Raw genomic sequence first — 14,862 nt, 5'->3', positions numbered from 1 at the left:
TTTAAAGATTAGAACAAAATGTTCAATCTCATTAATCATAAAATAATACACACTTTTCTCATTTTGTCTTTTTTTTCCTTTGTATTTCTACATGGAGGTACACTTTTCTGCTTCCTGCCCCCACCCCCCCGCCCCCGCCAAATTTTCTAATGAAATAGTCCTCATTGAAATTTAGGATTAGGCACCAGGAGTGTCATGGCCTCCTAAAGTCTGCAAACACACAGTTAACATCAACTCAGCCATCGTCTTCTAACTGAAAAGAAGCACTCTTACCGTGTAGCCCTCGGTATACTGAAAAGGAGCCCTGGGACTTTCGTCTGCTGTTGGACTCAGAGGCTTGGGGTCAGACATGGAGCGCTGCATCATCTTGGCTGTCTTAGGACTTGCTGGGGGAACTTTAGCCATATCTGGATGCAGTACTTTCTGTGGACTTATATCATCAGGGAGGGGTTTCTCGTAAGGTACAAAGGCTGATTCTAAGGCTTTGCCTGGTGAAAGTGGTGAGATGGGAGAATAAAGGACTTTTGGAGATTTGGGTGGGGAAGGAGCCAGCTGTAGTGTGGAATCTGCCCGGAGGTGAGATGAATAACCAATTTCTAAAGGTGTTGGGCGTTTCTTGTCTTTGGGTGGAGAGGTGGCACTCAGATATTGAGGACTTTGTGTGTCTGAATCTGCTTCTGTTTGACATCCTAAACTGCCCCCTTTGTAAGTCTTTTCAGGTGCTGAAATGTGTTTAATTATTTCTACCTTGGCATCCACGCGTGCCCGTATCGAAGGTGTTCTTATGGTTCCGACTGGTTCAGTTTGCACAGATATCTCTGCTACTGTTTGAACGGCTATGCTGGAGACTTTGGAAGGGGGTTTGGCCTTGTCCGCCTCTGCAGGGCTGTCGCCGTATTTCCCTACGCGAGCCTTCCTCCTAGATCTAGTAGGCATGTCCCATTCATCCTGATCTTCGTCATCCGTTTGGACACTTGTATCGACACTCTTTTTAGTTCTCCTTCTCCTACTCACGTAACTCCGATCTGCTGAATCTTCATCGTCAGTCTGTACCCCACTGTCCACTATCTTTTTAAAGCAGCGGGGGTCATCTGCCAGATTTTCCCCCATCTCGTCGTACTGGCCACGGACTTTAGCTCCAGAACTTCTCTTCTTGGGTTGTTTCTCCTCTTTGACAATTACATCTGTCAGAGGTATTTCTGAAACAGTACTCAGAATGCCAGGTGGGGCAATGTACTGAGTCACCCCATCAGACTGAACCGTGTACCATCCCTGGCTCTGTGGTATTTCAATCGCCACCACAGCTGAGGCTGTGGTGGTTGCATCTTCGGTTGCCCAGAACTGACCACCTTCTGGGGCAACATACTGACCTTCCAGGATGGCCTGCTCTGCAGTGGTCTGTGGAGAGGCAGTTCCGGAAGGGTCATAGTTATACTGGTAGACCTGGCGGATCTTCTGCTCCTCCAGCTGCTGGTGAAGCTGTTGCTGCAGCTGCTGGATCTGTTCCAGCTGCAACTGTTGTTGCGCTAACGTCTCCTGCCTCATCATGAACTGGGCTTGCCGCTCCTCTTCTTGCTGATAGAGGAGGTGCTGCTTCATTGACTGCAGCTCCTCCAGCTTCTTTTGAACCATGATCTTTTCCTGTTCTCGGAACCTTTGAATCTCTTGCCGTTCCCACTCCAACTCCTCAGCAAAACGCTGTTGCTTGATCTTTTCCAGTTCCAAGAGCTCACGCTCCAAATCTAGCTGCTGTTGTTGCTTATCTTCCTCGGGGATGATCAAAAGCGCACTTTCCTCTCCCACCACTTCAGGAAATACTTCAGACGCTGTGGTCAGGGTCGGAACCGAGTCCATTGTCTCAGCCGTGAGAGTCTCCATAGTGATAGTCTGCAAACTGGCACTGATATCAATACCAGTGACTTCAATGTCTGTTTCGGATGCACCAGTTGTTAGGAAATAGGATCTAGGCATGGGCTGACTTTGGTGCAGGGCGGATAAGGAAGTCACGGCGTCATTTGTGTGCACACCAGACAAATCCCTCATGGTGGTGCTGAAAATGGAGCCAGGCTGTGTGGTGATAGCAAACGTGGAAGGAATTGGAGTTGCTACTGAAGAATAGACAACCCCATTAGATGACCTCAAAACGCTCCCCACACCATACTGGGGTCCTGGAGGTGGAGTCATTCTTGCTGTGGAATACTGCGGGGTACTAATCCCAACTCCTGAAATGACTTGTCGAGTTTCTGGATATGGACCTGTAGTCTTGCTTGAATAATCCATTACCTCACCTGAAATACAGGGGAGAGTTATAGTCCAGTTCCTAGAATGAATGATGTTTTTGGGGTTGGAAAGCCCTCTCAGTCTTGAAGAACATAATGAACAGGACTGCATGCAAATCCACAGGTTATTAACCTACTCAGGTGCAGAATAAAAGCAATGTTGAACATGCAGGCACATGCAGGCGACTTTGGGTGGAACAAACTTTTTTAAAAAAATGGAGAAACAAAAGTGCACATGTACTCCAAAATATATTGCCAAAACATCCAAAGAAAGATAAAAAAATAACAAAATTGAAAATAAGACCACATTGTCATCCTGAAATGAGATGAGGAACACCATGATATTTCAAGGAAAGGTCTGTTGCTACATCATACTGACCTGTAGTAACTCTCCCTGAAGTAAGATCTACTGCTGCATCAGTTCCTCCAGAATAATCAAAAGCGTTCTTACTTTTATAGAAAAAATGTCCAGCTTCTGCTAAATTAGTGTCAGACATGGAAGGCTTCATTCCCCCAATCCCTCTATAACCATATGGCCCTGATCGATCATATTGATAGTGATCATCCCTGTAACCAAAACGATCCTCAGGAAGAGTGGTTGCAGGCTGCCGTGCCGTGCAGCTTCTTCCGAAGGGCAACTTATAAACCATGTCACAGCACACGGCTCTGCTTCCCGCAGTCAGATCAACAGGTTTTTCATCATCTTCTATTATCTTAGTCACCACATTTGAAGAAGCGTCATCCATGGTTACAACAGTTCTATGAGCTTTGGATGTACTGAGATCCACCACTTCCCCGTCAGTGATGCTCTGGGATGTGGAGCTATCCGTCCATCCATTTGTGACACCAACAGGAGGTGCAGTAACAGGTTTTGTAGGAGCTGATGTCACGGCATGTGCAGAAGTACTTAAATTTATTGGTGCTTCCTCCCTCATTGTAGGAAAGATCTGGCCACTTGGCACTCTGTATGGTGGCTCCACATGCTTTGATGTAGTAAGCTGGAGTGGTGCTGCTGTTGCAAGTTCTAGACCCGCTAGGCTTTCTGTGCCTGTGGTGTGACCTGCAGTAGCTGTGCATGTGGCAACAGTCACTGTCTCGGTGACCAGGGGTATAGGAGTCACTCCTGATGAAGTTGCGCTGAGATTTATAATTGAGGGCTGGACAGCACTAATTTGTCTCCCATACATTTCACTTGTTGTGGTCTGCCTCTTCACATCCGCTGCAGAGGCAGAAAGATCCATACATTTTTCAGTTACTTTAACATCTACTTTGGGTACCGTACGCAGATCAATGGCATCACCAACAAGTTGCAACTGGACATCTTCTTTATGCTGCTGCTTCTCTAAACGGAGGTGATCTAGAGCAAGAGGCTCTGGAGGAAAGGATATAGAGACACTGCTGAGACCAACACTAGGGACTGTACTTCTTGCTGTTGGAACCTCAGCCTTGGAAACTTCAGTTGGGTGAAACTGTGTAACTGAAGCTGAAGTTGCTTGAAATGAAGACAGTGTTGTGACTGGGATAGCAGCAAATGTCTCCAAAGCTCTGGAGATGTACAGGCTCTGTTGTGCAGAAGTTGATATTTCTGCAGCTGTCATAGGAGGAACTACAGAAAATACTGGTTCGATGGAAATCAGATCTTTGGGGGGTGATCCCAATGGCCAACTGGTAATAGCTTGACTAGGTGAAGAATCTGTTGGAGTGCCAGGTTCAGATGGCAATGTGATAACCACATAAGTTTCCATAAGAGACTTGGAAAATCTTGGCGAGGACTTGTTAGAGTGAGGGGAAAGTGGAGAGGTAGGGGAAGGCAATTTATAGTCTGCTGATGTCACTAAATTTAATGTCATACTTGTAGTTAAAGGTAGACCTGTTGGTTTGGGGTATGTATCTGTTGGTTTTGGGGTAGTGACTGGAGGTTGAGGAACTGCTGGTTTAGGAGCAAGTGGAGGTTTGCTTGGCTCGGGTCTATGTGTAAATACAAGTCCAGATGGAATTAAAGATGGCTTAGGAGGAACAGGAGGAGGTGCAGTGGTATATATTTTTGTCATAGGTAACCCATTACTTCTGGGAGCAGATGTGGTCTCCACTGCAGGAACAGAATCTACTAGAGATGTAGCTGCAGTAGCTGCAGTCACTGGAGCTGTAACCGCTAACTTTTTTTTAGGATGAATAGTTGGTTTAGGTGAGGTAGGAGGAGGAAGAGGTGGGGGGGGAGGAGGAGGGGGAGGAGGTGGAGGAGGGGGAGGGGGAGGGGGCGGGGGCGGGGGCTGGGCTGATGTGTCCAAAGAAGAACTTCGAAGGAATGGACGAGTTTTAGTTGGAAGAGAGAAAATGGGAGGAGTGCCAGATGGTAGCTGAGATGTGGGTTTTGCTTGACCCAAAACCTCTTCAGGTAAAAAGCATGTCGTTGAAACCTGCTCCTTCATTTGAAGGGTTTTTATGGAAGAAGGTGTCTGATCAAACACAGTGTCAGGTAAGCTAATTTCTGTCAGTTCAGCCTCAGACTCCTTCCTAGTATCTCTATAAGCTTCCAAAACTTCCAGAATAAGTCCATCCCCTGTTTCCTTTCTGGCCTTCTTTGCTGCATCTTTTTCAGATATAGATAAGTCAGTAGAAACAGTGTCAGCAATTAGCCCCTCGAGTTTAGTTCCTACAGATTCTATGAGAGAAGGTTTTATATCAGATAAGGAAAGCACAATGTGATCTGTACTAGTTCTACCATCCTGTATGGTTGTCTGATCTAAAGGTATACTTATGTCTTCTGGATAGTCTATAACGCTGCCTGGGAAATATGTTGATGAAGAAATTTCCTCAGCATCTTCAAATTTAGCTACAATGTCCACTGGCTCCGTATAAACTGTGGTCATGCTATCCAGGGTAGTAATGGGTGAGGAGCTATCTGTGGTACAAACTGAAGAAACAGATGATGTGAGAGAGGGTGTGTCAGAGGGTGGGACTGATGTAGCACTTTCTGAAGGTTCAGAATAGGTCAAAATCAGTGATTCATGAGCAATTATCTCTTGAATTTCTCTTGTATAATCAGTCACATATTCATCCTCAATTTCTTCTGTTGAAAAATGTTGGGTTATTTTAACATCTGGGATGGAGAGTGTTGTGCTGCTGGTTGAATCTGTAAGAGATGCTCCCGAGAGAACACTTGATGTCAAAGATGCATCAGGCACCCTATCAAAGTCCACAGTGGACTCTGTCATATCGTCTCTGATGAGGGGCTGGGTTGGACTAGATCCAGGTGTTAACTGCATCTGTTGCCTTTTCATGAGTTCTTCATAGGCAGCATCAGCATCTAATAATTTTTTTTCCTCACTGGTAGAAGTCACCATACTACCCAGATCAACAATCTCATGGCTTTCTGGGATGATAAAAGAACTTGAAACGATGTCTTCTTGAGGCAAAACAGCATGTAAATTTTCTAACTCATAAAACTCTTTCTGGAGGTCTGTAATTTTCTGCATGGGATCTTCATAAATCTGTTCTGGAAGTCTCATTTTTTGCTCTCTCCCTCTCTGCTGCAAAAATCCATTTTCTTCTTCTTGCCTCGTGAGCAGACTGCTGTCGACTGAACCATTGTATGTGTCTTCTACTAAAGATTCATAAATATAATCTTCTATTAGCATCCCCCCATACAAAGGCTCTTTTTCAAACATTTCGTCTCGTTCATTTGCAGCTGGAAAAGCTTTATATTTCTGGGTTTTATGCATCATTTCTTCATACATCTCCTCAGCACTTTTTAACGCCTTTTGGCCACCTTCTTTCTGCATAAGAGATTGCTCATCTGTCGGTGAGTATAAAGACACAGCTGTGGGCAATTTATAAACTTTTTGTACTTCGATTATTTTTTCTGGGCTTATTTCAAAGCCTTCTGGGTCTGACTCTATGCTAGGTGAATATTCAGAACACGAAGATCGATGGAGCTCCTCCATTTCTGCAGCCTGGCGTAATTCTTCTGTTGGAGATGCGTCTTCGATGGGAGAGAGATTACTGGGTGGTGTCTTTGGTCTTTCCCTCCTTCTCTGAGCTCGAAGTTCATCTTTGTCTTTCTTTGATTTCTTACTAGAACTCTTTCTTTGCTGCTGTTCTAATTCCCGTTGCTTTTCTTGCTCCTTCAATAATTCTTCTTCTTCTCTTAATTCTTCTTCCTCTGAAGAATCTTCAATGGTAGGTAAAAGAGGGCCATGTGATCTATGTCGAGCTTTGCGTTGCTGTTTGCTCTCTCCTTTTTTGTGACTTGGACTACTATCACTGTCTTCGTCCAGAGAAGAAACGGATGTAGGGGATGTGCCAGGAGTGAAGCTGGAAGCATGAAGACTAGAAGATCCTTCCCCCCTTGATCGATCTTCCGGAGAGTCTGTCAGGCTTTCCATTTCTAATTCTGGCTCGTCATCAAAATACAAAGCTGTTTTTTTCTGTGATGACTCTGTAGAATATTTATCTGCTATCGTGCTGTTGAGTTCAATTGTTTTAAATCGACGGAGTCCTCCTCCTCCGGCAACTACAAGTTCTTCACTCTCCTGACTTTTAGTTTCTCTGTATTTAAGCTCAGGACTTTCATCAAAGGTCTCATCATCTTCATCATGCCAGGAATGGCGTCTTCCTGCATCGTCATCAAAGCTTGCACTACTTTTTCGCGTCAGTCGCCTGTGTTTCCCTCCTGGTCCTTTCCCCTTCCCTCTGGTTTCTTCCTTCTTCTGGCTCTCTATACTACTGCTAATCTCTTTCAGCTGGTTCCTAATGAACTCATCGTCTTCAGAATCTGAAGCGTCTTCATCAGCACTCATTTCTATGATCTGCTTTCGAATGAAGTCCTCCTCTTCCCCTGATCCTTGGCTGTCTTCCTGTTTATACTCATCACTGCTCGAAGAACCAACACTGGCCCTCCCTTTTCTCTGTGGAACAGGTGAGTTTTCGCTTTCACTACTGTCTTCAATTGAATCATAAGGCTGTCTCCTTGTAGCCAACTCGTCAACAAATTCAGGCTTTTCTTGGTCCTTTCTGGAAGGAAGGTCTTGTTGGCTCTCTTTTTTAAAAGTGTCTCCTTCTTGACTCTCTTTGAGCTCCTCTTCTGGAACTGTAGATTCCAGTTTTTCCTCTAAACTCTGAGTTTTCTGCTGGTCCTTAGGCTGCTCAGGAGAAACATCATGGGGCTGTGTTTTCTTTTCTGACTTTTCTTCAACAAGTGTACTTGCCTGAGCTTCTAAAATAGATAGGACTGTACTTTCTAACTTAGCCAAATCTGAGGGGCTGGAAGGGCTGCTTTCTTGTGAAAAGGAATCCTTTTTGAGTCCCTTGAGCAAATCCTTTTCATCACCAGGAATAAGACTTGGAATTTCACCAAGTGAACTTGATATTCCATCAGAAGAATATCCTGTGTCACTAAGACCTTGTGGGCTTTTCGGTTGCTGAGAACTTGAAGTGTCTGATTTGTCTTCTTCCTTTTCCTAGCAGGGAGGAAAAGATACAGGAAAACTTAACATGGGTAAACTGGTAACACAGCCTCCCCATTACTCTCAAATAACTATTACTGAGGAGAAATTATAGGAATTTTTCAACTATATAATAGTATTTTAAAAAATATATCAGCATAAAAAATAAAAATAGTTGATATATATTAAGATTAGTTTTCATTTAATTAAGTTTAATCAAATGTCAGTTCTCAAGCACAACTGATTTTATTTCATTGATGTATCATTTTATATCTAAAAACCATTTTCCTTCAAAAATATGATTATCTTTCTCAGTACATTTATTTTGGGTAAGAAGTCAAATGGTCAAAGAAAATCTTTAGTAAGTTTCTCTTAACATTATTAATACTTTTGGATTATTAGGATAGGCAAACAAAGAATCAGAGAATGGCCTTTGTACTTGGCTATAAACTGTATGGGATATATTTACTTAACAGAAATAGGCAGGTAACATGACCATAATAATATTCATCTCACCTACTGCAAAGGATTCTTTTTTTTTTTTTTGAGAGAGAGAGGTCAAACAAGGCATTGCCTTTTAAAGACACTCTGAAAGACGTAAAATGCTATATTTCACTTAGTATGATTGTTAATCTCTATATCACTATTGCTAATCTCTATATCACAATTGTTAAGCTCTGTATCACTTGAAATGAATGTTTAGAAATTGTAAAATTTGAAAAAGCTATGTGATCATTGGTCTCACTGAAAGCTTCAGCTAAAGAGAAGTATCTAGCTGTTATTTTTCTAGAGTTATTAGATCACGTCTTCAGCATCCCATCTCAAAGAAATTTAATAAATATCATTTATAAATATCTACAGACTTGAAAATACTTGAAATTTTACCTTCCTTCGCATTACCCTACTCATTTTACATTCATTTCCATTTCAATATCTGTCTTTATGGATAAAGATGTATCTTGAGCACATTATAGGGTAAAATATTTTTGAAGAATTTAAAACATGACGATTAAAAAAGACAGTCTGATACATTCTTCACAACATGTAAGCAAAAAACAATGCCTGCCCTTTGGATTACTACAAATTAACTTCCCTGGACCATTTTTTATGTCTTTCTAGAAAAAGAATACTTATCTGCCATTGTGAGATCATAGTAGTTGGGCTGACAAGCACCCAACTACCTGGTTCATTTCTCTTAAGAGCTATAAATTGAAGAGGTAATCACAGGTGAAGCAGTGTTCTCATAAACTTTCTAGATGGTTTTTCTAGGGATCTCCACTGTGACTGCTCACATCTCACACAATACCAGAGCACAACATTTTGAGTCCAGTATGCTTTCTACATCTTTACTTTCCTATATTTCCACCTTTCACTAAATACCATAACCACAGGGGTGGGGACCTAAGCTCCTTGTGAAAAAAAAGTTAAGAAAATGATCCTTCATAATAAAATTTTGATGGTGTAATTTGTGTTCTTTATTGTGAGTCTGCACATATTACAATACATAACAATGTAATAAAAGTATACATATAAGGAGGAAATGCAACTATGGTTATATATAACAATTTATTGAGTATAATAAAGAATAAATTTTAATTTTATACAATGAATTCTGAAGGCTCTATTGGCATTTTACAAAAATAAGATTTGGATCAGACATACACAACATAACAAAGGAAATTAAGATACACAGACAGAAGACTCAAATGCATAAATATCAAAATCCCTACCCTACAATCCCCCTTATATGCTCTTCTGGATGTGTTCATGCTTTCCTTTTTTTTCTCAGTGTTATGTTCTAAACTTCTCCCTCCTGGTTTCTTTCCTCTATACTCCTCATGAGATTCAATCATCATTTACCTATGATGATGCTATGATGATTTTTCACCTAAATGACTTCCTCTCCATATTATAAGGTGGAACAGGTCTGCAAAGATGTTGTTCTACAGGACTGTGGGTCTAAGATAAAGTGTCTGGAGTGTTTAATAAGGAAATCAAGTTAACTGATCAAAGGGCATTTGGCTGAATTGTTTAGCAGGAACAATTGGTCATGTACTTATACCATCATCACTGAAAAAACTCACAGTGTCAATTTCTCTCATACGACTAGCGTAAGTGTAAACTCCCTGGCAGCGGTGAGTGACCTTCTGCTCCATTACTATTAGTGGACTATCAGATCACACACCAACTAACCCCTTTGCCTCTTTAAGAAACCTGTACATTCCTCTTTTCATCTGCTGCTACTAAAACAATAAAAAAGTTGTTCTTCACATACAGAGATCAGCATAATGAGGTGCTTATCTCTCTATCCACTTATCCTTTCTGTGGCTATTCACTCTTGTTTGTGAGATATCTGGGTTAAAGTTCTAGTGCAATTTGTATCCATGCAGGTTAACCGGTCAATTATAGATTTAACACCACAAACTCTTGCTTTATGAGTATATTTCTTAAGGAGGGAATAATTTGATCAAAAAAGAAAGAGTATCCAGTACTAAGAGAAGAATATACAGCATAGTGTGTAAGTTTGGTCTGATTTTCTCTAACTATTTAAACTTCAAATTAATATTTGAAGTACTGTAACTCCAGAAGACTGTGATGAAAGGAGTCATGCAATGGAGGCTTATTTTCTTTCAAAGTTCTAATTCCCTAGGACTAAAAAATTGGGAGTTTTCCTTTAGTTGCTTCAAACATGTGTGGCTGTATACTTTCTACTGAGAAGAACATTAAGCTATTTAGTAACATATTAAGATTTAATAAAATAAATAGATTCAAATGATTCTAAAGTATATGCATAGGTTACATATATAACACATATATACATATGTGTTTAAATATCACTGAGTTCTCTTATTTACTCATTATTTTTGTCACTTGAATTGATAGGAGTTGGAATTATGCATTTAATTTATTACATGCAATGCAAACACAATCCAGAATGACCTCTAAAATTATTACATAAGAATAAAATTCCAGGTATAGTCCCTTTAAAGTCCTCAATCTTAGATTGAGGAAGTGAGTGGGAAGTTAAGTGTTCATAATTTCAGCACACTTGTTAAAAGAAAATTGCAATGTTATTTTTCAGTTCCCTGAGGAACACATTTTCACTGTATTTTTCTAAGTACATTTAGCATTAGACTCTATTTCACTGACTTTTATTTTTTTGTATATGTTGCACTTTTTCTCCATTTATAGAATTCTGTACTTTATAGTCTTTGTATGTGAAACAACTATTCAAAATTTTAAGAAATGAAGATTCATATTTTCTTACTAACCCAAAGCAGAAAGTGCAGAATACTTTTCCTTTCAATATTCCATTGCCCTTTATTGACTTGAAGACTGGTCAGAGAGAGGCAGTGATGAATTAAGAATCACTTGAAACCTTCCCATGCCATCCTATCTTGAGGCCTTCTCTAGTATCAAGATATTTTTGTACTGCCAAACTTAGTTCTGCCTTTTTCAGAGATGTTAAACTCTAAGGCTTCCATGTTGAAGGCAAATGGAAGGTTTAAAAAAAAAAAAAAAAACTTATTGGAGTTATGAACTGAATTCTTGGTTAAATATAAGACTGTACAAAGAAAGGAAGCAATATTAAGTTTTTGCTTAATGTCCTCCAAGTTATTTAAGTTTAACTGGCCAAAGGAAAACAACAGATGAATAACCTTTAATCAGTTATACAATGTTTGGTCAAAATGGATTTCTAGTCTGAATATTCTGAACAGTGTAAACAGATTAACTCCACAAATTTACTGGACTTGGAGAGAAAATTGGATAGTCCCACATACATGGGAATCCTTTTCACTGCAGAAAACCTCATCATTTTCTCTCCTATACAATTATGCTGAATTTATATACCATGGCTATACATAAATACTAACTACTGTGTCATTTTAACTAGAAATAAAAGTTTATGCTAAAGGATGTTCAAATTTTGTCTTTTTTTAAATCAAGAGAGTGGTAAGTTTTCAATGTAATATATCAAATGCAGACAAGCAGTATTCTGTTTCAGTGTAACATATAATTTTTAAATATTAAACTAAAAAAACAAAGAAGAATGCACCTTTAAAGGTATTTATTATATTTCAGGATACATTTTAATTCCATTTGACTGACACATTTTAAAAGACAGGAATGAGTGGAGAGACAAAATGATGTGGCAATAAAGAAATGCAAACAACATACTATAACAACATGAATGACGCACATGACAAATGAATAAATAAAATAATGTCAACATATAAACAAAGTAAAAAAATATACAAAGTGCCTGGGATTAGAGTGGGAATTGCTAAGGGAGTTGAATAATTATATTAATGAAAAGGCAGTGTGCTAGAAGTGTCATGGGGAGGCAGCATTATGTATAGTATTTAGGAGCCCAGCCTTTATAAGCAGAAGTGGACTATAATCTTAGCTTTGCTGCTTCTCAGCCTTGTGATCTTGGGCATAACAAATTTAGTTTCCTCCTCTTTAAAACAGATAAAATATTTAACTCATCAATAGTTATGTGCTCTAAGTGATAAGGCACCTAACACAGTGCTCAGAACATAGTGAGGGATAAATTGACTATTATTATGATTTAAAATAAAAAGCAATTTAAAAGTAATCATTATAGAGTGTTTGAACAGTAGAAGTGACTGCCATAAGGGAGAGGTCCGGGTGGGATTTTTCTGATAGGAAAACAGCACTAGCACACAGAGATAAACTGAATTCAGGTTCAGAAGGAAGATGGCACAAGCCACCTTTGGGATTCACACAAAGGCATTCTTGGCTGGTTTTCTACCTCTCATTAATGGGGGAATACTAGGTTGCTTGCAAGTTATCGTGAAGCCATAGTCCAGAGGGCTGGGAAAGCCAACTTAAGTATTTAGGGAGAAGTTCTCAGTCGAGGCCAGGTATGCAAAATGTAAATACTTTTAGGAAATAAATATGTAGAATTTTTAGTGTCTTTTTAAATCCCAAATAGAAATCAAATTTTACAGATTTTAATAAATAGATTGACACCAGCATCCTTTGATTTCTCATATGTTCTCTGAAGAATCCTGGGAGAAAACTGGGAGTTATACTGTAAAAATTCATAGCAAGGCAGTTACTTTATTTGCTCACCTTTAAATTGAAGCTTATGGTTCAGTTGTGGTTTCTATTACCTAATTTCAAGCAAACCAACGTTCCTGTAATAGGTAAGTGGTAGACAAGATATTCTCACAAAAAATCATGTGTTAAAGATAATGTTAATAACGTTAGAAACACACAAGCATATTTATGAAGAAGCTGACACTCTTCATAATGTTATCAGTTTTTCATCAGCAACATGTCAAGGTAAAAGCTGTGATGATCAAGTTAAATCAGACCTGACACACAGTTAGTAAAAAATGTGCCATAACTAGGAAAACTATTTGATATCTATATTGCATATGTTATTGCTATTAACAAACCTTGCTTGAACACATCATGTGCTGGCTAATTATAGCAAGAGATACTATAACACTATCACAGACTTCTAGTATTTTTGGCAGATAAACATTCCAGTACTTAACAAATACTCAACAAGTTGAAATAAACACTTAAGATCTCCTTTTGAGCTGTTGTCTTATTGAATAAGAAAAGACAAAAAAAAATCATGTAACACTTGGGGAAACTTGGTTTTTCTGCCATGGAAATATGGCTGAAGTAATACGTAGAAAATAATATGGTGACAAATCAAACTGCATTTCTTTGTTAACCAGTATCATTGCAAAGGAGAAAGAAATAACTGTGTGTGGAAGGTTTGGGGAAAATCATTAGGACAAAGTAAATAGCAAAGGGTTTGGCAGTAAAATCAAAGTGCAGATGTTTCTAACATGCTCAGTTTATAATGTTCATTATTTTTGTTTCAATAGTAAAATATTACTACTGTGAGTTACTAAGAGGTTCAATACTGAGTGATTCGTTTTAAAAGGTGTATCTATATTAATGAAAAAACTGTATGTCAAATTCTGAGGCGTGGTTCTTTTGATTGGAGTTATTATTATTATTAATTTATTTTAATTGGAGGATAATTGCTTTACAACGTTGTGTTGGTTTCTGCCATAAATCAACATGAGTCAGCCATAGCTATACACATGTCCTCTCTATCTTGAACTCCCCTCTCACCTCCCACTCCATCCCAGCCCTCTAGGTTGTCACAGAGAACTGGGTTGTCACATAGCAAATTTCCACCGGTTATCTATTTTACACATAGTAATGTATGTTTCAATGCTACTCTAGAATTATTTTTTAAGTTCAGGATAGGGGACACATGTACACCCATGGCTGATTCATGTGAATGTATGGCAAAAACCACTACAATACTGTAAAGTAATTAGCCTCCAATTAAAATAAATAAATAAATTTACAAAAAAAAAAAGGATAAGGTTACAGAGAGAGCAGTACATACAAAATTCATTTACTGCATCTTTTACAAGTAAGACAGTATTGCAGAGTACCTCAGGATTTTACAGATGTGGACATATTGTAATGAGACCTTTATATTTTGAATAATATCTTTAATATTTTGTACTTAGATAAAGAATAACTAAGAATTTATTTTATCCATAGAGGTTTGCTGATTACCTCATGAGAAATTAATTTAAAAAGTTGTAGATTGTGAAGATTTAATTTTTTTTTTTTTTTTACAAAAGTAGAAGAACCCCATAGTGGTTGAACGTTTTGGTGATGACAAATGGTGATTAGTAATATGCTACATATTATGTATTTAGGAATAAAGTAAACTCTGATTATCAGTATGATAACTAGAAAGTATATGGGGGAAAAAAATAAACACAAGCTGTCTCTTCAAGAGAATTATGATGTGTACACAATCCTTTGAAGATAGATAACTGGAAAACATCATGTGATTATGCTAGATAAAATGACATATCATTTGCCTTTTCAAACAAACTTTAGACAGAATAATTTAATCTGTTTAAAACTTTGAAGATAAAGAACTCCAGTGGGTTTTCTACCCGTTTGCTAAAAAAAAATTTTTAAAACACCACATTTTGTGATAACAGGAATCAATGACTGGTATCAAGTTAAGTTAACATTTATTTATGGAAATTCCAGAACTTTAAAAAGTAGTTTTCAATTCCAAACCTAGAAAACAGGTAGCAAGATTTGGAAAGTAC

The 14,862-nt window shown here is 38.7% G+C and overlaps 1 protein-coding gene across 1 annotated transcript in view; it reads right to left on the bottom strand.

Annotated features, from left to right (window-relative positions):
* The window catches only part of PCLO (piccolo presynaptic cytomatrix protein), a 387,017-nt gene that overhangs the window by 157,915 nt on the left and 214,240 nt on the right, over positions 1-14,862 (bottom strand). Inside the window, exons 5-6 of the mRNA XM_043462904.1 lie at positions 2,659-7,738; positions 274-2,288 (exon numbers count right to left, since the gene is read on the bottom strand). Coding sequence (XP_043318839.1) covers positions 274-2,288; positions 2,659-7,738 — 7,095 coding nt within the window. The remainder of the gene's footprint in view (positions 1-273; positions 2,289-2,658; positions 7,739-14,862) is intronic.

This window comes from Cervus canadensis, chromosome 3, assembly GCF_019320065.1.
Source record: "Cervus canadensis isolate Bull #8, Minnesota chromosome 3, ASM1932006v1, whole genome shotgun sequence".
Classification (NCBI taxonomy): Eukaryota; Metazoa; Chordata; class Mammalia; order Artiodactyla; family Cervidae; genus Cervus; species Cervus canadensis.
This window is presented reverse-complemented; position numbering and strand designations above follow the sequence as displayed.